Genomic DNA, 25064 nt, shown 5'->3' with positions numbered 1-25064 from the left:
CTGCTTGCAACTAATGACTCTTAGCTGAAGGCACTGCATCATAATACAGTGAAGCACTGGCTGACACATAGATTCGATATTCAACACAACGTCACCTCCATCTCATCGCTTTCCATGAGCAATAGATGCCTCATTTTAAGAAACCTTTGCACTCCAAATTCGTGCTTAGGGTTAAATGTTTAATCTGTCAGATCCCAATTCATGTAATATGCATGACTGCAAATCCCACCTAGATCTGCGCTGACCTTTCTTATCTGTATGAGAGTGTGTTGTCATGACGAAAATCTTGACTGATGTACAGACATGAGATCGGGATGTTCATCTCTGGTGTTGAGACTCTGAAATGTATGTGTGGTGAAAGGTTCTCCACATTCAAACGCTGCTATTTTTGCAAACCTCTTGTACCTTGCCTAGATGCAATGTTTTTAAAGCAGCAGGAAGCAGTCAATGACTAGATTACTGGCAAAATGTTTGTTTAGGGTCAAGAGGGCTCTGTCACAAGAATGGCACGGAGCAGCAGTCCAAAAAGCTATGTGTTTTTTCATCGCTGTGTGTGTGTATAAAAAAATCTATTTTAATAAATTGCATTATTGAGAAATTAGTCATTGTAAGCCAGTTGAGGTTAATTATAGCTACATGTGCAGTGTAAATACACCCTCAGTAAAGCAACTTCTGCGCTCCACTCCATATGTATGTTAGATTGTGTAACCTTCCTGATTTTTAATGCTTTAATGTCATTTACTTGATGGTGTTATGTCTATAAACACATTTGTTTACTCTTCCTTTAAGTTTGTCTTAACTCTCACGAGGTAAAGGATGGAATACATTACATAACTTTTGCCTGATTTGCAGTCTGGACAAGCCTGGAGAATCAGTCTGCAGGTTTTGGGCAGTTGGAGATGACAGGTTTCACAGAAAAGTGTTTAGTGTATGATGGGTACAAATTCCTCTCCAACAACAAATCTGTTCAGACAGAGGATATCAAACATGTTTGATATTTTGAGCTCTTTCTAAAAACACACATTGTTTTCATTTGTCATATATCTTCTTGCAACAAATTGTACAATTGTTTTACAATTGTTTTGTAAAATCCATTCAGGATTTAATTTAAATAGTAAAAAAAAAAAATACATTTAATGGACATACATTTATATTTGGCCAGACTATGCAGAGTACAGTGGTGGTGTGATGTGCATGAGTGGTGTGGCTGTAGGCTGGTTATAGTGAAGATGGGATCTCAAGTATTCCAGAGGGGCTAGTAATGGAAGTGGGAGAAGCTTTCTTGAAAATGGTAGTTAGTTAAGATGCCGCAGATTATATTGTTCATGTCGGGAAGAGGAGGATGAAGGCTGAGATGGAGAGTTATTCAGTGGTGCCTGCAGCTGTATGCCTGAGAAACATTTTCCCTTCAAATATTTTTGCAGTTTTATGTCCCGTATTTCTATCAAATGAACCAGTGATGCCAATCATTCATGATTTAATCATCCTTGGGTTAAATGCAGGGCTTTTCACGTCATTTTCTTTCTTTCTTGCACTTTATTTTGAGTCAGTTCTCTCTTTTCGATGAACTGGCCTAATGCATTTGGATCACGCTTTCACTGAATCATATTGGCTTTTGGCCAACGGTCTGAAATTGACGGGTACTTGAGGCAAAAATGCCACCAAACTGGACAAAAATGTCCCTGTTCAGTTTAGCTGAATCTAAACTGAAAAGTGTTGATTACATTTAGATATGCTCAGATCGCATCATATTTATTTTTATGCGTTTTACAGCATTGCACATTATAACCAATCACACACTATTCTGAGTTTATAAATGCAATGGCCAATCAGATGCATTCAGATGAGTCGTCACTGAAAAGCTGGCGTCTTGTTCAGTGTGTGCATTCGCTGATTGAACTAATTAGTAACTTAAAATGTGTTTATTAATCTGTGATCACATTAAATATAAATTCAGCCTTATTAAAATATTATATGACGTGACACCCACTGGACTTGCCTAAAAAGCGGCCATTCACACCGAATCGTTTTTTGTGTCTACCCGCACTGTTTTTCAGTCGTTTTCCTATGTGAACATGTGATGGATGTCTTTGACCATTCCATTGCTCTTAGCAGTTTTGAGTGGTTTCAGGGTTTAACATGTCTGTGCGTACCCTCAGCTGAAATCCTGCAGGCACCCCTGCCTTGCAGCATCAAAATTTACATGCAAAGGCTAGTTCAAACGGTCTCAAAAACTTGCTGCTTGTTGGTGTTTTGCACAGACTTTTCTATTGCTGGTTATCGTGCCATGGAACATTTGAACAGTCTGGTATGATTTTCCATCGAACCCTGAGATAATCGTGTTGGGGAGTAAAGCAATACTTACTAAAGCATTACTATATTTGAATACTTTTTAAGTAATGGAGTAATTTAATGCATTATAATTTTCAAAATGGTAATAAGAATATAGAACAGTAATGGTATTGCTTTTAAAAGGAGTAATCAGTAATTTGATTACATTTTCAGAGTAACCTGTTCAAAACTGATCATGAACTGTTGCCATAGCAGTGAGATAAACGCCTTTGCAAAATCTTTATAAATGAATGTGTGTGGATGTAATTGCCTTAGTAAAACCAGAAAAGTCATAAAGTATGTATTGTATATTTGATGTGTAATTGAGTAGTTTAATTTTTCTTTATAAGTTTTCTGTAGCATCATCTTCAGCATCAAAACACAAGGAATGCAAACACTGATTTCAGAGCACATCAGTAATAATTGTGCCAAGTGGGTTGGTTCAGAGCTTAAAATACTTTTTTTAAAAATATTTTTTATAAAGACTACTGTTCTACAAATTGTGATTGGTAAGATTTAGTTTCTTTGAAGATCAAATATTCATCAGCATTTATTACACATATTTTTTCTTGTTTCTTTCAAGCAATTTAATGCATACTTTCTAAATAAAGTGCTTAAAGGGGACATAACACACAGTTTCACCATTTCACAGTTTTGGATGAAGCACATTGATGGGCGGCTGGGTGCGATCTCGCTCTCACTCTGGTCAGTGTTTGTTCCACCCTCGTCTACTTCATAAAGAGTCATGATAAAAAATTAAAAAAAAACTCTCCGAAACTAGTACAAACCCAGAAGTACGATTTTTTTGGTCACAGAAATACTCTGTCATATGTCCAAATTGTTTTTTGAAACTTTGACCATGCTTAGCTCTTTAACAGTGTAAACAACTCTGAATGCATGAAACAGCATTGTAGCCCCTCTTTAATGAAAAAAATCCCACATATTTGAATGGTAATATATGTTTTTGTTCAATATGTGTATTAACAAAAATGAATGGTAAATATACTTCTGGAAAAGCAAGTTGTGCTTACTATGGTTTTGCTGTGAAACTTTGTTCACAATTAAAGATGTTAAAGGTGCTCACCGTCATCTTAAGGGGGAGGTTGTTGTTCCTGCACCAAATTAACAGGTCAGCAAGATTCATTTTCCAGACTGATTCATCATCGTTTCAGTAATTCTTGTGGTGTCACCAAAATAGATAATTAAATAGTTTATTGTGGGTACATTTTAGTGTTTATTGCTCCCTTGTTCAGATCTCTTACAAGCAATTATCTTACAAATCTAACTCTTTCCCCAAATGGTTTGTACGCCCAAATTGTACAAGTAAACAAATTAAAAAATACCTGTATCTTTAAAAGTAAATGGAAGATTTGGCAACCTGATGTACAATTATTTAAATAATCAGTTTACACATGTTGGCAAACACTGGCATGACTAAACAACACATTGTAAGCACGCAGCTAATCTAGAATTTAAATGTGTGCTTCATAAAACCATCTTTTAACGTAAATACAATGACATAGAGGAAATGAGATGCTCAACATTTGAATAGAGGGCACAGCATTAATAACAACCAACCTCAAATAGCTGATTAATGATTAGAGAGGCCTGATCCCTGAATATATTTATGATTATATGAAAGGCACAAAGTTCATACCATTTGTGTTACTAGGCAACTGAAACAACTTAACGTTTGCAGTGAAGATGATGTGAGACTGAAGAACAGTTGGATGAGCTGTCATAGATGGCAGACTGAATAAAAGGGATGGAGTAGACCGTTTACTTTTTGAATTTTTAATGGTGTTGTATTGTATAGCCTGAGGGTTTTTAAATTTCTCTGCTTAGGGTTCTCAGACTGAAGGGTCCAAATGTCAAACAGCTGTGAAATGAACAGATGGTGAGACTTGGGAGTAATTCTGGTTTTTCATTTTATTCTGGATTTCGATATACACTTATTCAGAAAGGGATATGGATGAAAATGTCTATAGTTTATCCCTCATTGTCATGTCATTTTTTTGTGTAATTAGATTCATTATGGCAATTAGAGCAATGCATATGAATATTGCCATATTGTTTAGTTCAGTTTTGCTTTTTTGAAAATATTTTGGTAGATTGATTTCTGCATTGTTAAAAATAATAATAAAGTAAAACATCTGTCAAAGATTTACTTATTTGTTGTAGTTTTTTTGGCAGTTTACTTTTATTATTACTGTTATTGCACTAATGAAGCTTTGCTATTATGGTATGGGCTACATTAAAAAATACTTTTATGATTCAGTAAGATTTGCAGTCTTCCCAGCATGCACTGGGGCATTAATAATTAAGTGAAAGTGAATAGAAAGTGAAGTGACATGTGGCCAAGTATTGTGTCCCCATCTCTGTCTCCATCTTTCAGGATCAAACAATGTGCAAATCTAGCGTCGAACTGGGCCCTTTTTAATAAAATATCACAGAAATGACATCAACAAATAACCATATGTGAAACTGTTGCTGTCCCAGAAAAACAAACTGCATCCACTGTTAATGTAATGCTGGGTTCTTTGGGAAACTGAACAAGGTTATCTTTCCCTCACAATCAAAAACACACTTTTTTAAAGACATTCTTCTCAAGCAAGTCCTGTGCAGTGCTGCCGATGTCTTCCGTAACCCAAATGAAGCACATTGATGGGGAGGCTATTGATCTTTTGGGAGAGGTGCCCATACAAGGAACCCCGTCCTTCATGATGTCATGTAGGGCCAAGCTTGGAAAAAATACTTTCCAAAACGTATACAAACTCGGAAGGAATGTATTTGGTACAGAAGTACGTCCAAATCTTTTTTTTTTTGAAACTTTGGCCATGTTTAGCATGATAATCCATCTCTTTAACAGTGTTAATAATGCAGAATGCATGAAAAAGCATTAGCCCCTCCTTTAATAAGGATGGATTTAAGTGTATCTCACTGAATTTATATTTTTGTTGTATGATGACTTTTTGTCACTATGTTCTATCATTTTGTATCAGCAAACTGTCCAGGAACATTGCAGAGTTGTAATTCTTTTTGGCCTATTTAGAGAACATGTTAATCACTTATTATTATTATTATTTATTTATTTTAATTTTTTTTTAGAAAAAAAGCTATTTAGTACTGACAGCTGTTGGTTAAATGCTGCAGTAAGGACATATGTGCCCCATTTTGGCAAGTGGCTGCAGTTTTTCTCTCTTTTTTACTAGCCGACTTGCTCATTTGTCTAATGGGAATGAGTTGAGTAATGGAATAGAACAAGAGTTTTAACCCTGCAGTTCTCCTTCGGGAACATCATTCAATCTTTTAGCGTTAAGCAGTGTCTAGTGTCTCACAATAAGTTGAACAGCCTCAGTCTGTGCTTTCTGTCCTCATTAGATCTAGAGCTGAAGAGCTGAGATCAACATGGTGCAGCTGCTGTCATGAATCAAGCTCTTCATTAACACCAAACTAATCAATTAGATTAGAAAGGCTTTGGGTTGTTCAATAAGCAGTCTGCACAAGATATCAGAGAAACATCTCCTCTTCCCCTCTGTGCTACAGAAATCTGCAGTCTTTGAACCTCTTTGAAAGTGTATTCCATACATATACAGGATAACATTTCCTATTACTGGTGAGACATTATGTATAGATATTCCCACCTTAAAAATTTAACTCTTTCAAGCTGTTCAAAGCTTTGTAATGGAAAAGATTTATGCATCACAGAGTCAACACTACCTAATTTTTAATTATTATTATAATTTTTTAAAATAACCCAATATTTTTGGTGATTTTTATATAATATCACATTTTTATATGCTTGGTTATATCAAAGTCCTTTTAAGACAAGTCATGTCACTCAGCGGCCATCTTTGAAACACCGCTTGGGCATGCAAGTGCAACTCCTATCTCTTTGAATGGGGAAACATCAAATTCTCCAAAACAGTTCACTAAGCTTACGATTAAATATTAAAATATGTTAAATGGAGTTGATACTTTTATTCAGGGTGCATGAAATTGAGAGTCAAAACATTTCTGTCAGGACCACTATATTCAAAATGATAGATACTTAGCATGAACTTTGGTTTGGTGGGGAAAACATTTTTCAGTTTTTTTCTGTTCTGGGAAAAAACTCCCTGCCCATCCATGTAGCCTGTCTTGAATAAGCAGGGAGAGCAGCAATAATAACCCCTCTAGGGTAAACAGAACAGAACAGAACAAGGCAGATATCTTTAATGTACTTAATGATATTTAAGTGTAACACTTCATTCAAGATAAAGGAGTCTGATTTGCAAGGAATATCAGAAAGTCAAGTCCTGACTGTGGCGAAAGGAGGAGATGGGGATGGAGGAGGAAAAATTGCTCCTGAGCAATCTGAAAAGCTGCTGAATACTACTAAATAGAGCTTATATAGGAATGCCATGAAAGGTGTTGTATTCCTATAGGTAGATGTGATCAGCTGAGAATCAGCCGATGCAAGCTTGACTCACGTGACCTGCCAGAACTAACGCTAACGCTTTATTATATATATATATCAAATAAATGCTTTTTTTTTTTTTTGCCTGAACTTTCTATTCATCAAGTTTCTACAAAAATAACATTCTTTTGTAAACTATTTTTAATATAGATAATAAGAAATGTTTTAGAGCATCAATCATGTGACATTGAAGACTGGAGTAATGGTTGCTGAAAATTCAACTTTGCCATCACAGGAATAAATGATGGTATAGTGTATATACAAATGTGCAAGAGACAGTTAACATGTGGAGTTGTAAATAAAGGGCATCATAAGGGAAATCTATTAAGTTCTACATTCTCTCTCTCTCTCTCACACACACACACACACACACACACACACACACACACACACACACACACACACACACACACACACACACACACACACACACACACACATTCATTGTGTCTAGTTATAATCTTGTTTTTTTTTGCAGTCTTTGAAAATGTTTTTGTATATCCCTATTCATCCAACACAGTATACTCTGAATCTTTGTGTGTGCAGCTTTGTGGGAGGTTGTGGACTTGTTTCAATAGGCCTTAATGTTTATATATATTTTTTTACTACTATCTTTTTTTGTTTGACCTGTAAAAAAAGCCTTACTGATAGCTATTATTCTTTGTCATAGATGTGAAACAGAATGACATGCTGTTATTATATTTCACAAACCCTGCATATTACTGGTTGTGATTTTTTTTTTCTTTATAACTGAAATACTATAAACAAACAGTTCTGAGAAAGTGCGCCTACTGATGTATTATTGTTTCCTCAGTCCCTCTGACAGCTCATTGAAGTGCCTGCTTTCTTCTGCTGCCATGGCTTCCACACCGCCTCCTCTCATGAAGAAGCACAGTCAGACTGATCTTGTGAGTCGCCTCAAGTCCCGCAAGGTCCTGGGTGTTGGCGGGGAGGATGATGATGGAGAGGTGCACAGGTCAAAGGTAGCATCCCACTTGCCTGCATCAGTCTTCATATTTGACCTCAATATCTATTACTGGGGTTAAGTAAAATTTGAAGTGTCTGTATTAATATAAATAAAATAAAAAAAGCTGTGAGCAGCAATTATCCAGACCAATCACTATTTAAGCAAGCAAGGCATCAAGCATCAGACCAACTGCAGCAGTGAGTAATTGAAGCCATTGTAAAATTATTTGTCAAAATGGCAGAAAAAAAATCATAAATAAAACCACTAGTAATTTGATTTAATGGGTCATCACTTTTGACCACTTTTGTTATCAAATTGATGTGACGTGGTCAGTGTGAGGTGACAATGTCCCACACAAAGTTTGGTGTCAATATGTCAAAGCTTTGCTGAGATACAGCCAGATTCGGTTTGGTATCATTCCAGCAAATTCATTGATGCGTTAAATGATAACTGTTTGGTATATTGATGCAAAATCCATAACTTTTTTACCAGCATGGTCTGAAGATGAACTGACAAAATTCTACTCAACATTCTGCATTGAATCTAAAGAGACTAGTTGTGTGATTTTTGGCCAAACCTTTCAGAATTTATGTGCAAAAATAGCCATTTTTTATATCTTGTGCCACTAGGTAGTGCAGTGCTGAAACTGTGCAGGTAGCCTAAAGTCATAGTTTTTATAACCAAGTTAGGTCTTAATGTTCTAAAGCGTTGTAGAGATATAGCCAGCCTTACGTCCATTTTGGCATGCTCTTTGTCAAATTTGTTTGCACGTTATTTATTGAATGGTTTGACTAATGTACTTGAATCCCATAGCCAGCATGGTCTGAAGATATTCTGAGCCAATTTGGGTCAAAATCAGACAAACCATCTAGGAGGAGTTTGAAAAAGACATAAATATTGATTCATAGATCAATCCGATCAATCCGTAAAATTTTGGTGTGCAGTCAACTCGGCGTGATCCAATATATATATATATATATATATATATATATATATATATATATATATAAATAAATACATTTTGTGATTATGAAGTAAAGATGTTTCTGATCATTACATTTAGAAATTGTTGTTTATCTTTCATAAATTTCTGTTGAAAGCAATATATAAATTATAGAATACATTGCATACAGAGCTATTTTACTTCATGGGAGGTGGGGATACATAGCATGAGCCACACATTTATTGTGCAATAAGAACACACCTGCTATGGCAGAGGTGGCTGACTAGATGAGTTGTGTCACAGTGTGGCACACAGCTCTAGGACACTAAAACCTCTTTAACAATGCACGTTGGTCCCGGAAATTGCCAGAGTGTAAATGCAAATACGTCTGGGGATTGACTCTTTTACTGGGTGTTTTGAAGGCAGATCAACATTCACAAAAAAGAAATGTTTGCAAACTGGTATGAAACAGAGATCAGGGAGCTCCTTACTACCTGCGCTGCAGCTGAAATAGTTCGCCATATTAGTGAAACGGTATGGCAGTGTGAATGAACCAAAATAAAAAGATCCTGGGACAAATCACGAAACATTATCTGTGTATTTTCCGGAATCTCTGTGTGAAAGGGGCTTAATTGGCCCCTCACACTCATCCTGAAGCCAGCGTGCAGTCATGTTACATCACTATGAATAACCCACAATAAGAGCTTATTGGCACAACTACCCGTCTCATGTTCAGTGCTATTAAAACTCATGGGGCTTTGAGGTAGTCCACATGAAACATGGGCATTACTCAGACATGGTCACCCTCTCCACCTCCACACTTTGCATCAGACTCTGTGTAGGGTCACAGAGGAAGATCAAAGACAACATCCATTAAGCGGCAGTCGCCCATCACCCTCTCTTTCAACAGAGATGGCTCAGACAGCACCATAATGACTGGAGATATATGCATGAATGCAGCTCCACATGAGCTTTTAAGATATTTTATTAATAGAATAGTTCGCCCCAAAATTACATTTGTAGATTAGTCTGTCTCTTCATCTGAACAGATTTGGAAAAATTCATTCCTTTTCATCATTACATCACTTGCTCACCAATAGATCCTCTGCAGTGAATAGGTTCCATCAGAATGCAAGAAGGAAAAAAAATCACAATAATCCTCAAGACCAATTCACTTTTTGTGACTTGAAAGCTCAGTGTTTTTATAAGAAACAAATCCATCAAGATTGCTTCTGGCCAAAATATCAGTCCTTAATCCATAATAACACTTCCTCCAGTGAAAAATTATTGTTTTCTCACATCAAAATCCACCAACACATTTGTTTATAACGACTTTGGGCTGTTTCGGCTTCTAAAATGTGCTTGGTCTGTGCATATTTCTCTTTAAATATGCACAGACCAAGTTTAAGTGAAAGTGAAAGTGACGTGACATTCAGCCAAGTATGGTGACCCATACTCAGAATTCATGCTCTGCATTTAACCCATCCGAAGTGCACACACACAGAGCAGTGAACACACACACACACTGTGAACACACACCCGGAGCAGTGGGCAGCCATTTATGCTGCGGCGCCTGGGGAGCAGTTGGGGGGTCGATGCCTTGCTCAAGGGCACCTAAATCATGGTATTGAAGGTAGAGAGAGAACTGTACATGCACTCCCCCCACCCACAATTCCTGCTGGCCCGAGACTCGAACTCACAACCCTTCGATTGGGAGTCCGACTCTCTAACCATTAGGTCACGACTTCCCAAACACGCAGCTTTTCACTTCACAAGATGCTATTTGTTGGACAGGATTTATGTGGATTACTAGAGTATTATTATGATGTTTCTATCAGCTGTTTGGACTCTCGTTCTGACGGCACCTATTCATTGAAGGTGAGCAAATGATGTAATGCTAAATTTCTCTAAAACCATTCTGATGAAGAAACACACTCATCTACATCTTGAATGGCCTGAAGGTGACAAAATTCCCAGTGAATTTTCATTGTTAGGTGAACAGTTCCTTTAATAATTGACCCAGTTAAAGTAGATCATGTTTTTTTTGGGGTGCAAAAGCTTTCTGTGTAAAATCTAATATGGTAGAAAATGATTTTACTCTTGCATGACTTGAAGACTTGTCTTTTACGATATTGATATTTCTGTCCACCAATTAACGTGATAATGTGGGCCATGATGTATTTGAAGTACTCTGTTTAATTTCCCCATTATCAAGCTTTCATCCCAGTTGCCGCGATACTGCAGTCAGAGGAACATACTGTGTAGCTTCAACCATTACAGTACAAAGTACTTCCTGTCCCCAGCAGTTGTCAAGATGTATTAACCCCCCAGAAACAACCAGAGCGAGGTGTCGATTGAGTGATGGTCTCCATAGCACATGACATGCTTTTGTTTCTCAGTGCGACATGCATTCTGAACACTTCATCTCTGCGATCACTTTCCTCCTGAGAATAATCAGTGGCCCACCTTATTAGCTACTGCTGTTTACTGGGTATATACAGCAGCATTTGTTTATCAAGTCTCAACAAATTGCTTTGGCAATGTCAGTTGAATGAATTGCAGTCACTGTTCATGTTACAATGAGCTAAGGCTGCAGAACTAAATATTTACAAAACAGAAAGGGCTGATGTCAGCTTGTCTATGAGGAGTTTTACTGTAAGCCATTGCTATTTATGTGCTCCTGTTACACTAAAACAGTCGCTGTGACACACGTCCCCGTACAAACACACTCTCACACTTTCATGCTTCCCCTTTAAAATGACCTTTAATCAGAATTTCAGCGCCACAGCTTCTCATCAGAAACGGATTGGGTTTTCATCAACATGAAATTACCCATGCTGCAGAGGCTTTTAGTGAAGCATGGTGGAGTAGGAAGATGGACAGAGCCCTCTCTTTTAGGGTGGGAGAAGAAAGAGAAAGCCTGCATGTGTAATAACCATTAGGACAAGTTTTTTTTTGTTGTTGATGGAAATGGAAAAGAGCTATGTAACATAATTGGGATAATTTCTTATAGAGTACATCAAAGTAAAGATAATGCCTATTTGTGTTTCAAAAATATGTAAATATATATATAGCTACTGTATAGTTTCCTACTGATTTCCTGCTGAATATTTGGTCTCGCTACGCCTGCAACCGGTGTTACTATTGGTAGGTCTGACAAGCTTCCTTGTTAGTGTTTTATGCAGACAAAGAAAAGAATGCACTTAGTGAATTTTCTGTGGGATTATTTAAGAACATGTTTTTAAGGCTGGGCTTACCGAAAGGTTTGTTGACCTTCTTATCTTAACCACCTGTTTATGTTTGCACACAAAATGTACACTACCATTCAAAAATTGAGGTCAGTAATTTATTTTTAAAGATATTAAAACTTTTATTCAGAAAGGATCCAAGTAATCTTTCAAATTGCCACAGTAAAGCCATTCATGATGTTACAATAGATTTCTATTACAAGTAAATGTTTTTCTTTTAAACTTCAAGCAGCAAAACGGTTTTCAAAGTTGATAGAAATATATTTATTGAGGAGTAAATCAGCAGAATTCAGCTTTGTCGGCACATGAAAAAATTACATTTGAAAATGTATTCAAATAGGAAATAGTTTATTTAATATACTATTTCTAAATATTACTGATTTTACTGTATTTTTTGATCAAATAAATACAGCCTTATTAGTGAACAGTCTTGCTCTGTACCAGATACAGATAAAAAAAAGTTTTTGCAATAAATTACCAATCTTATTTTGTAGCTTTTATAATGTTTTTATAATTGTAATGTTAGATGCTCATTGCTTACTGATATGCTCTTTTAAAGAGAGCATTCTCTTGCAGTATTCCATGTCACTTATGGACTCATTTGGCTAACCAAAGGAAGCATAATACTGTAACAGCTTCCACATCCGTATCTGTATCTGTCTCTATCTGATTCTGTCTGAAGGAGCTCTGCTCTACTTTGGCCCTCAGCCTGGATTATGAACAAACAGCCCTCATTGTGAAACCACCAGCCTGCTGTCAAAATAGATCTATTCAATTAAAACAAAACTCAAACTTTCCTATCAGTCCCTTGAGATGCTACACCAAAGTTTCCAATTTCATAAAATAAAACTGTGTCCCTCTGCATGGTCCATTCAGTCTTGGCAGGCTTGGGCTATCAGCAAATCTCATAATCACACTTTTGTGAGTCAATTTTTCAAAATTTGACATTTTCCTACCATGGGCCTGTATTTTTTTTTCTTTTCGTGCCACCTTGGTCCGTTTCCAGAAAGATTGTAATAAGTTATTCATGTTTCTCTCATGTGTCTTAAAATGTTACCTGCTTATATTGACAATTCTCTCATTTTGCAGATCAGTCAGATGTTGGGTAATGAGATGAAGTTTGCTGTACGTGAGCCCATTGGTCTTCGGTAAGACTTTAGAAATTATCATTCAGACCACTTTCATATCATCAGACCAAACTCCCTACTAATTTAATTGCTCCATTGTTCTGTGAGGTTTGTTTCTTGCCAAACCTTGAGGGTTTTGATTTATAAGAAGTCAGCTGGTGTAGTGTCCTTCATCCTCTCATTGCAGGGTTTGGCTTCTCATCTCTGCAGTGCTTTTCACATCCACATCCTTAATGGTAAGAACTTTAATCAAAATGTTTTATGCTCCAAACAGTTTATGGTCCAAAATGAAATAATTCTCGCTGTATTTTGTTCAGTCAATTTACATTTACTTTTTAAAAGCTTTGGGTCAATAAAAAAAAAGATATTAATACTTCTGTTCAGCAAAGATGCATTAATTTGATCAAAATTTACAGTAAAGTCAATTATAATGTTACAAAAAATATTCAGCTTTCTTTTAAATTGTCTGTTCTTCAAAGAATCCTAAAAAAAAAAAAATACAGTTTCCACAAAAATAATAAGCAACATGGTTTTCAACACTGATAATTGTAAGAAATGTTACTTCAGCACCAAACCAGCCTATGAGAATAATTTGTGAAGGATCATGTGACACTGAAGACTGGAGTAATGTCAGCTCTCTGAATAATTCAGCTTTGCCATCAGAAGAATGAATTGCAGTTTATTCAGTTGCTACAATTTAGTCATTTAAAATACTATAAATGTAAAAAAAAAAAAAATATTTAAAACATTTATTTTTTCTGTCATCTTAAAGGATTTTTTTTTGCAGATTTAATGCCTCTCCCTAGAGTTCCTGTACCATTACATTCATTATGTGACCTTCTCTGTTTTGTAGGCCCTGGCTTTTCCCAGTTGGCTCTGCGAATTAATATTTGAGATCACCACCACCAGGATCTCCATCAGACTCTATGGGGGAGCTCTTCTATGTATGTTCAGTTTTATGGTATAGCATTAGAAGGAAGAAAGTTTAACACTATAAGGCATAATAATTCTAAACGTCTAACTTACACATACACAATATTGCCACATAAATTTTGAAACCTTTTACATAGAGTAAATTTCACTTTTTAAATTTGTAAATTGCAGACAAGTCTATAATTAGTTAATGTGGGTATAGAAAAGAATCAGTTTGTTGCTTTGCAGCCTGAAATGAAGATGGGCACAGTTTTTGCCCAAGTTAAAGATATAATACCAACATGTCAAAAAAAAAAAAACTGAATCAGAAAAAGATAATCCCCTCCTAAAAATGACGTGTAAACTCAATCAGAATTGCACACAAAGCATTTTGACATCCATCTATGATCAGGTTTGGTCACATTATTATTTCAGCATGAAAAGAGCTTTCCTAGAGCATTTCAGTCCTTGGTAGTGCAACTGAAGAAAACTATTGATGGCAAGGCACTGTCAAAAGATCTCAGGGATAAAGTTTTGGACAGGCACAAATCAGGATATGGATACAAATAGTTTTTTAAGGCTTTTTAAATTCAATTTAAAAAATGTCTAGAAGCATAGTGGCGTCTATTATTAAAGGGGCCATGAATTGCCTTTTTTATTATTTTGTTCTGTTCTCTGAGGTCAATAATGTTATAAAGATTTTTAATAAAAAAACTCCATAATTTAGAAGTAATAGGCTATTTTCTGTCCTGTTTTGACCCCCTCATCGGAATGCTCTGTTTGATTAGGTGTGGTGGATTGTAGACTCAGAAGTAAACGCCAGCTGCTATGACTGGCTCACAGTTGTGTATGGTAACAATAGTGTCATAACTATTTCTTATGATTTGAAATCTGTTTACCTCTCAAAGTAAAAAGAGGTTGTAAAGTGTGATTTTGTGGCGACTATGCTAAAATTTAATTATTCTAATCGTAATTCATGAAGAATTTTGAGAAGTCTGACAGTAATCAGTGTTGAATACTACTTTAGGGTTAACCTTACCTGTTTTAAGTGTTTGAAAATGATTAATAGTTGAAAATATTTGTTGAAAAGTTAGAAAAGTAATAAAAAAAACAATCAAATGTGATCAGTTACATTAAAGGGGTCATATGACGTTGGTGTAATGCAATGTTATGCAGTGCAGTTTAAGGTTTAAAAAACACATTATTGCTCCTCTATGCCCTGCCTTTCTCAAACTTTTAAAAAGCTCATCATTCTGAAAAGCGAGATGTACTGTATGCTGATTGGCTAGCTATCCAGTGCGTTGTGATTGGCTGAATGCTTCAAGCGTATGATGGAAATGTTATGCCCCTTACCACAGCGGTTCCCAATCCCTCAAAAGGAGGTGCCAAGCCAATCTTTGAAGGGAGCTTGAACAGAGACCACCTGGGTAAAGAAAGTGAAAGTGATAAAAGTGAAAATTGATAATTGATAAAGGTTACTACCGTGATGTTGTCCAAAAAGACCAGAACATGTGCTCCCTTAAGACCAGCAAGAAGGATTTCAGGGCTAGAAAAACTTCCATCATCTCAAAGCAGTTGATGTGCAAGTATTGCGCCAGGATTGACCAGGAGCCGAACGTCTGTCTGGCCTTTTAGAGAGCTACCCAACCTGAGTTGGAGGCACCTGTCTTGACCACCTTCTGGAGGTCAGTCACAGTGGGACGCCTGATTGAAACAGGCAAGGATTTTTGAGGCCACAGCTCTGATGCAGCGGTGGGTTACCTTGAGATGAAAACATCCCAGACGCCAAACTGCGAGAACTGACCCTCTCCTCTTCCACTCTGCATTTGGATCAAGATTACTTCTTTGGGTCCGATGTCACTCTGGGGCAGGGTCCTTGATGCGAAGTCTAAACAGGTAGCAATTTGCTGTCTGGGTGTGCTGTAGAAGCCCATGCTCAGATTTAACTTGGGGCTGAGGCGGTGCTGCCTTGGCCGGCTGCCATCAGGATGTAGTCTTCTGGTGACTTGAAACAGTCGCTGCACTGGAGGTGCACTGGAGCGCTTCGGCAGAAGGTGAAACATTGCCTTCAATGACCTCTGAGAGTTCTAAAGTGCTCAGCAAAACCATCCATGGCAGGGCCAAACAGTCCCTTGGGAGAGACTGGCGAGTCCAGGAAGGTGACCTTGTCAGCGTCTCTTATTTCCGTTAGATTTAGATTTAGAAGGTGGTGCTCCAGCATCCATCCACATCATCCACGACATCTTCCTCATCAGACCCGCCAAAGAAAATCAAGCCAACCGCATCTGGTTAGGGGCACTGATCCTCAAGTGTGAAGCACATGGGCGAGTTGAGGTGTTGTGGGTAGAGTGAAGCATATGGGGACCAGTATCAGAGTAAACAGAAGTTTCTCTCATAAGTGTCAGCAATGCAATGGAAGAGACTGTTCGAAAGGGAACTGTGTCCATCTTTATTTCAGTCTGCAAAGTAACAAAATGTGATTATTTTAAATGGGGTAATTATTTTCTATAACCACCTTAAATTGTTTAAAAAAAGAAGCATTAAATATTATTCAAGAACAACCAGAAAAGTATGGCATTTGTAAAAACGTTGTTGATAACATTAAAATAAAATGCATGTCTATGAATTGGACCCGTTAGGACACTTTGTATAATGGGCCACCTCCATATTGGCGCCCATCATTTTGGAAAGAGATGTTTAAATTTACATTTTTCTACATATTGTTGGATATGTACTGTATATGTGCATGTCTTTACACTTTCGCTTTTCCCTCTCTATCTCAGTTTATGCATAGCTAATGCATAATGTACACACATTTGTGCAAGTCTGTCTCCCACTCACTGGAAATATTCATGACTAGATGCGCTTTTCACTGCCAAATTCGTGTATGATTTCAAGTGGTATGAATATTTTATGCCTCGGTTTTAAATATTAATGAGTCAGTACAATTCCATTTAGCCACATATAGGGCAGGGCTTCAGTGTGCTGGGCAGTTCGACTGTATTATGACTAGTAATGACCCCCTGCTGGTCCCAGGATTCTTCACAATAACAGCACATGCCAAGCTTACCCCGTGCTTGAGCTTACAGTCAACCGTAGGAGGTCTTGTATTATAAAAGATTGCAGGGGTGGCTTATGGGTGTGTGAAAGTGAGTGTTTTGTGGAAAATAAAACCCTTCCCTCCCTATGCCCTTATTTCATTATGAACAGCAGCCTATTTATCTTTTCTCTATAGCGTAATATAGCCTCTAATTCAGCATAAAGACGTTTTTTAGATTTAGATTTAGTGTTTAAATTGCAGCCTTAACCATTATCCCTACACACATTATCAGTCCGAGTGCTCATGAATATGACACTGCAGCAGAGCCCTGGAAGTTTTACTGTATGTACACATGATATTAGCATGCAAAATTTTTGAAGGGCTGTCTTTAGCAGTCTAGACCCCTCAGTGAGAACCAGTGGCCTTTATACAGTGTGCCACCTGGTTTAGCTCACAAACAACTCATACCCCTGCAGCGATGCAAGGTGTGAGTGTTCTTCTGTCAGATCAATGGCCAGTTCGATGGTGGGAATTACTCAAGCAAGGTTGGAAAAATAGTGCTGGCAGATGGCACTTGGCAGGTTTGAAGAAACAGCTACTCTCCACATTACCACAGTGTGGAAGGAGATCAGAAAGAATCACAGCATCAGTTCTCTGATCTTTTGCATGATTTCAAGCTTTTTTATTCCTAGCCTAAGTGCTTTGGTGTTTGGAGGAGAGTCTGCATCCTATTTAATAGATAGGTGCCCTTTAACGTCTCTAGCTGACTTAGGATGATCTCAGAATTGACTGAGTGTTTTGCTCTTCCCAACAGGTATCTCATTAATTCTGTGGAATGGCTTGTACACAGCGGAAAAGGTCATCATTCAATGGACACTACTTACAGAAGCATGTTACTTCGGGGTACAATTTCTAGGTGAGAGAGGTTTTTTCTCTCGTAATTAAGGCACAATTTATCTTGTCTTAAGGTTTTTTTTTTTTTTTTTACAACCTTAACCAATTTTAAACATTTAATTGTATGTATTTTTATATTATTCATGTTTTTTTCCCCCATATTTTATATATATATATATATATATATATATATATATATATTAAATGTTAATATGTTAAAATGTTTTATGATTACTGTGTGATTACTGCATGATAGTGGTAGGTTTATAAACTCTTGCTTGAAAACAATGCAAATCATTATAATTATAATTATAACCCATTCTTAAGATCCTTCCAAGACTAGAACAAGTCAATAAAACCTGATGAAATCTGTGGGCCATTTTTGTTTTCTTAGGTTAGCAGAGAATATCTTTAATACTCATTGTGCTTAATGCTGTACTGCCCTCTTGTGGCAACAAGCGCTCTTTAAAATCCAATCCAAGCACAAGCTTCAAAGATTAGATACAAAATTTACCTTATTAACCCCTAAGTAAATGTTGAAGTGATTACACTTATGGTATTTAGGACTGTCACATAATAAAAGTCTAGTTCTAACTTTTCTGAAATATATGGTACATGCATCTACTGGTACTTTATGCTTATGGTGTTTTCCACTGCATTGTATGGCTCTGCTCGGCTCTTCTCGACTCGACACGGTTTGTGTTTCCACTGCAGTTTAGTACCGATTTAGATTGGGCGGGATATATATGTTGTTATTGTTACGTCACCTCTACTGCCGTGACATCATCGTGAACACGATATAAACAAACACACAACAATGGAGCATATTGATGGAATGGTGTTCTTCATTCTCGGCCTGTGGATGTTTTTAACTGCAAGATGAAGGAGTTTGTTTCAAAAGAAACACTGGAAAACTCCCCAAAAGTGAGCCATTCAGTGGAAAAGCATCATTAGATTAATAATTTATTTCATAATTTTTTTTTTTACTTATTTTACTTAAATTAACATTAAAAAAGATTCAATATTATGTTATGTAATTATAAAAATTTTTGTCAACATATTTCATTAACATAACATGAGTTAAATGTTTGTGAATTGAGTGTTGTAGCTGTGCTGCATGGCACTCTTGTTTTTTGCTAGATGTCTGTATATGTTTCAGACTACTACTTTGTCTGACTTTATAATTAGTCTCTGTACTCATTTTTCCCCCAGTGACGTCCATCACCCTCTTGGAGATGGGCACATTATCCAACGGTGCAATCGTTCTTCTTCTCAGTGAAACCTTCTTCCTCTTCATCACCTTGAGTTACTATCATCACCTCGGCCGGCGCACCAAAAAGATCTGAGGGAGGCCAGCTATTTGTTAAATGGGTAGATTGGCAGCACATAATGCTTTGAATACATTAGCACCTCTATCTGGACCAAATGAATTTACTCTTAAAATCAACCTCTGTTTGTGGGCAATTTCCATTTTTTTAGCACATTATTTTGGTCTTTACTTTCATTAGATACAGAAGGCTACAGATCATGAGTGTTGTTTTTATGTTACATTACCTACAGAGGGTATACTTTTCTGACAGCTCACTTTTTTGTAAAAGCTTTTTCTGAGATTTTTTTGTATGGAGGGTAGATTTACGGCACATGTGTATGCCAGAGAATCCCAAATGTGTCAAATTATTTTGGGAAGATGCCTGTAATTCAGGTCATATTATGTAATAGTTTAGTGAACTTCCAGTATGTGGCGTGTTATTCTATGGTAAGAATTTAGTTTTAAAATGGTACTGGTTTTAATTGCCAGGCACAATATACACAGCATGGCACAGTGGTCAACAACATACTGCAAGACAAAGGGTAATACAACAAATAGCATTAAATAAACAAATACATAAGTAGTTTTTTTTATACATTACAGAAATAGGATTGTTATATTTACTTGTAGTTACTAACATTGCAAAGTGAAGACTTTGCAAATAAATTCCTTTTAGATTTATGGTTCCCAACAGTATATTATGTGAAATAAAAATAACAGATCTAGTATTAAATGCCATTTAATGTGTGTATTTTCAAAAGTACCTTATTAACTTCATAAGATTGTCAAATACAGCTTTGTTTGACTTCACACAAAGAAATTCTGCCCATTTCAATTCAAATGTAACATTTTGCTGCTTTACATACCTAATGAACATTTACACAACAGTTACTAAAGTAAATCGTGCAATTATAAACTTAGTTCAACTTAACGATTAAAAGTTTACAGAGAATTTGAAAAATCTTTTGAGGGTTGAGGTGATTTTTCCATGTCTTCATGACATTCAAGATGCATGTTACTAATGACTTTACTTTCACAAATGCATCTGTATATAGTAAAGGGGCAGTCCTCCCAAACATATATTTTTTATTTTAGTTCAAAACTTATGAATATCTATCTTCATTGGAACAAAAAAGGAGTATCGTAAATGTAGTAAATACGATGTTTCAAGTCTGAATTATATGATGGTTCCTTTGTGTATCGTCATTGATGGTGAACTTAAGAGAATTTTCTTTTTTGTATGAACTATTCTTGTAACAACTACCATTATGCACAACAATCGTAAATTTTAGAACTGTATGTAATAAGATATGCTTTATGCCTTTAGTGATCATTGCATGAAGCCAACAATGCGGATCGGCAAGTAGCGCTAAAATGTAGCACTTTTTATCGCAGAAAGCACATTAACTTATAGAATAATCATGTATACTATTATGATTATTCTATAATTAGAACTAGCAGGTGTTATTCCTTATAGTATATGCTTCTATCACTGAACTGTCATTTGAGATGTGGACAGTTACTGCCCTTCCATAGATCTTAGATATTTCTTCCAGAGAACAACAAATGGCTTTATTCCAAAGGGAAATCAGAGGATCATATGAATATGTGCTTTGGAAACGTCAAGTCAAAACTGCTGTTTGTTTATTTATTCTGTGCATCTCTCTTGACCTGTTTAGTAAAAGTTAACTAACAAAACAATCGACCATGATTTGATGTCGATGCACTGTTCATGATTTTAGACTAGACGGTATATTTTTAGGACACTTTTTGCTTTGTAAATATTTGAATGATTCAGGAATGTGTAACACTTCTTAAATGTCTGAAAATGTGCAACTTTTCTTGTATTAGTTTTGTTTTGTTTTTGAGAATGATGATTGCATCGTCAGTTTTTAGAATGTTTGTTCTCATTCTTTTATCTGTTTTGAAGGAAAAAACACTCATGTTTAAAAGATATGTAGCTACTTTTGTAGAGAGACAGTGAATGTTCTTAATAAATCTATAAAGTTTTTGAAATGGAAAATGTATTCTTGAGTCATTGTCTGATTCCTATCCACAGGAGCTACATGGATATACATGTGCATGAAATATATGTCCAATGCATATTTTTATGAGATATGTATATACAGTATTGTTCAAAATAATAGCAGTACAATGTGACTAACCAGAATAATCAAGGTTTTTAGTATATTTTTTTATTGCTACGTGGCAAACAAGTTACCAGTAGGTTCAGTAGATTCTCAGAAAACAAATGAGACCCAGCATTCATGATATGCACGCTCTTAAGGCTGTGCAATTGGGCAATTAGTTGAAAGGGGTGTGTTCAAAAAAAATAGCAGTGTCTACCTTTGACTGTACAAACTCAAAACTATTTTGTACAAACATTTTTTTTTTCTGGGATTTAGCAATCCTGTGAATCACTAAACTAATATTTAGTTGTATGACCACAGTTTTTTAAAACTCCTTGACATCTGTGTGGCATGGAGTCAACCAACTTGTGGCACCTCTCAGCTGTTATTCCACTCCATGATTCTTTAACAACATTCCACAATTCATTCACATTTCTTGGTTTTGCTTCAGAAACAGCATTTTTGATATCACCCCACAAGTTCTCAATTGGATTAAGGTCTGGAGATTGGGCTGGCCACTCCATAACATTAATTTTGTTGGTTTGGAACCAAGACTTTGCCCGTTTACTAGTGTGTTTTGGGTCATTGTCTTGTTGAAACAACCATTTCAAGGGCATGTCCTCTTCAGCATAGGGCAACATGACCTCTTCAAGTATTTTAACATATGCAAACTGATCCATGATCCCTGGTATGCGATAAATAGGCCCAACACCATAGTAGGAGAAACATGCCCATATCATGATGCTTGCACCTCCATGCTTCACTGTCTTCACTGTGTACTGTGGCTTGAATTCAGAGTTTGGGGGTCATCTCACAAACTGCCTGTGGCCCTTGGACCCAAAAAGAACTATTTTACTCTCATCAGTCCACAAAATGTTCCTCCATTTCTCTTTAGGCCAGTTGATGTGTTCTTTGGCAAATTGTAACCTCTTCTGCACATGCCTTTTTTTTAACAGAGGGACTTTGCGGGGGATTCTTGAAAATAGATTAGCTTCACACAGACGTCTTCTAACTGTCACAGTACTTACAGGTAACTCCAGACTGTCTTTGATCATCCTGGAGGTGATCATTGGCTGAGCCTTTGCCATTCTGGTTATTCTTCTATCCATTTTGATGGTTGTCTTCCGTTTTCTTCCACGTCTCTCTGGTTTTGCTCTCCATTTTAAGGCATTGGAGATCATTTTAGCTGAACAGCCTATCATTTTTTGCACCTCTTTATAGGTTTTCCCCTCTCTAATCAACTTGTTAATCAAAGTACGCTGTTCTTCTGAACAATGTCTTGAACGACCCATTTTCCTCAGCTTTCAAATGCATGTTCAACAAGTGTTGGCTTCATCCTTAAATAGGGGCCACCTGATTCACACCTGTTTCTTCACAAAATTGATGACCTCAGTGATTGAATGCCACACTGCTATTTTTTTGAACACACCCCTTTCAACTAATTCAACTAATTGCCCAATTGCACAGCCTTAAGAGCGTGCATATCATGAATGCTGGGTCTCATTTGTTTTCTGAGAATCTACTGAACCTACTGGTAACTTGTTTGCCACGTAGCAATAAAAAAATATATGAAAAACCTTGATTATTCTGGTTAGTCACATTGTACTGCTATTATTTTGAACAATACTGTATGATTATTTTTCATAATTACATGTTTTACTTAATATGACAATATATTTCATATATGGAAATTAAATAGCCTAAACATATATTTTGCATTGAAGCTTAACTGTCCTGAATGAAGTGCTTGGGTCAAGTAACTGGGTTTCGGTTTCCTTCTACCTACATGCTGTCATTGTTTTAGTATCCAAAATGTTTGTATTCAGCAGATTATGTGCATCTTTCACTTTCAGAATTAATTGTTGATGACAGCTGCAAGTGGGCAGCAGATTTGTTAGGTAGTTATTGGTCCAGCTCAACTGTTTTGAATGTACTGCATGCTTCTAGCTCAAGTAATTGGTGTTCCCCTCAGCTGAAGCTTTCACTTTCCACTTCTAGCACCCCCCACTCCCCCCTCCGCTACAACATGAGGTGATGTTAATATTTATATGACGCTTTTATTTGGTTTTATATGTTGCAGTATGCCAACAATATATATCTAATGTACGCAACATATATGCAAAATATCTGTATGTTCATATATGTCTTTGAAATAATTGTTAAAATATGTGCAGTTATATTTATTGTTTTTTTTAGGATGGATATACATGTGCATGACATATATGTCCAATGCATATTTTTATGAGATATATGTTAATATATTAATATTTTTCATAATTGGGCCTATATATGTTTTACTTAATATGACAATATGTTTCATATGTTCCTTCTATATGCTGTCATTTTTTTTTTGTATCTAAAAAGTTTGTATTCAGCAGATTGCATGCCTCTTTCACTTTCAATACTGATTTTTGATGACAGCTGTGAGTGGGGAGCAGATTTGTTAGGTAGCTATTGGTCCAGCTCAACTGTTCTGAAGGCTACTGCATGCTTTTAGCTCAAGTAAATGGGTTTAACCTCAGCTGAAGCTTTCACTTTCTACTCCCAATCCCCAAAGCATTTCATATGGAGTCTTGATGGAGATGAATTAAGCAAAGTAACTGTCCATCACAGTCGGTATTGGTTCTCAACGTTTTTACAGATTTTTTTTTCTTTTACACTTTTGCTGAAATTAATATATATATTTTTTTTCACTTTTGCTGAAATATCTGATTTGAAAGTGACGTGTGATACAGCCAGTATCTGTTGGGAGTTCAGTGCTTTGCTCAAAGGGAATTACATCACACCCAATACCATTTTAAAAACCCCAGGATGTGTCCTAATCAAATCAAAGAAAATGCAGATAACACATTCATAAAATAAATTAAAGACATATTGTTGCTTTTAGTGCGAATCGTCTGAGAAAATCTGCAGCTTCCTAATGTGGGACACTGAAAAGTCTATGATAAAAGGCAAAAATCACCTTGATTCATGTGGAATAGTAAAATGGTTTTGATTATTTATGGTTGAAACATGGTTGAAACAAAGTTATACTATATTTTGATGGACAAACATTTTATAAGCACATTAGACCAACAAGTAACAGGATTGTCTTGTTTAAAATTAATTTATTCTCCTTAATATCAAGTTTGTTTAAATTCTATGTCACTGACCTTTGGGTGTTCTTCACACAATATGCTTCCTGTCTGATGATTGCATCTGAGAGGTCATATGATGTTGATGACATGATACCACAGCTTTGGCTACCTCATTGTTTCACTGGCATTTATGGGGAAGCTACAAACACTAGACTTTAAGTGTCCCACATTAGGCAGTGACCCATTTAAAGGCAATTCACCCTATATAGTCAATGTAGTATACAGCTTTCTCTGTGTCATACGTGGCTGCTTGTCATGCATGAAGTTTTATCTAAATTCTGAATAAAACCTCGTAGGTTATACAGCATGAAAAGACTGCTCCCTTTAAATTTATTAAAAACTGTCACTCATTCATCACGATCTAACAAAGTTCCAAAAAAAAAAAAAAAAAAACATAATAATAATAATAAAAAAAATACAATGAACGTGACAGCACGATGAAACTTTTTAAATGTTTTTGTTAGAAAAAAGTTACGAGCATGATGGAACCCAGCACTAGCCAAAAAACGGTGAGTGGAGCGGTGATTGCGTGGATTCCAACCTAAACACCTCTGATTGGCCATTGCGT

The 25064-nt window shown here is 36.3% G+C and overlaps 1 protein-coding gene across 2 annotated transcripts in view; it reads left to right on the top strand.

The window, feature by feature from the left end:
- LOC113052050 (tumor protein p53-inducible protein 11-like) overlaps nucleotides 1-21253 on the top strand; it is a 28135-nt gene extending 6882 nt beyond the window's left edge. The window contains exons 3-8 of one of the 2 annotated variants that reach the window (XM_026216328.1): nucleotides 7605-7773; nucleotides 13038-13096; nucleotides 13263-13311; nucleotides 13929-14019; nucleotides 17842-17943; nucleotides 19134-21253. In XM_026216328.1, coding sequence (XP_026072113.1) covers nucleotides 7648-7773; nucleotides 13038-13096; nucleotides 13263-13311; nucleotides 13929-14019; nucleotides 17842-17943; nucleotides 19134-19267 — 561 coding nt within the window. In that variant the 5' untranslated portion in view covers nucleotides 7605-7647 and the 3' untranslated portion in view covers nucleotides 19268-21253. The remainder of the gene's footprint in view (nucleotides 1-7604; nucleotides 7774-13037; nucleotides 13097-13262; nucleotides 13312-13928; nucleotides 14020-17841; nucleotides 17944-19133) is intronic. The other variant, XM_026216327.1, reaches the window with a different exon arrangement.
- The last annotated feature ends 3811 nt before the right edge of the window (nucleotides 21254-25064 follow it).

This window comes from Carassius auratus, chromosome 32 (genome assembly GCF_003368295.1).
Source record: "Carassius auratus strain Wakin chromosome 32, ASM336829v1, whole genome shotgun sequence".
NCBI lineage: Eukaryota > Metazoa > Chordata > Actinopteri > Cypriniformes > Cyprinidae > Carassius > Carassius auratus.
Note: the sequence above shows the minus strand (reverse complement) of the source record. Positions and strands in the feature narration are given on the sequence as shown.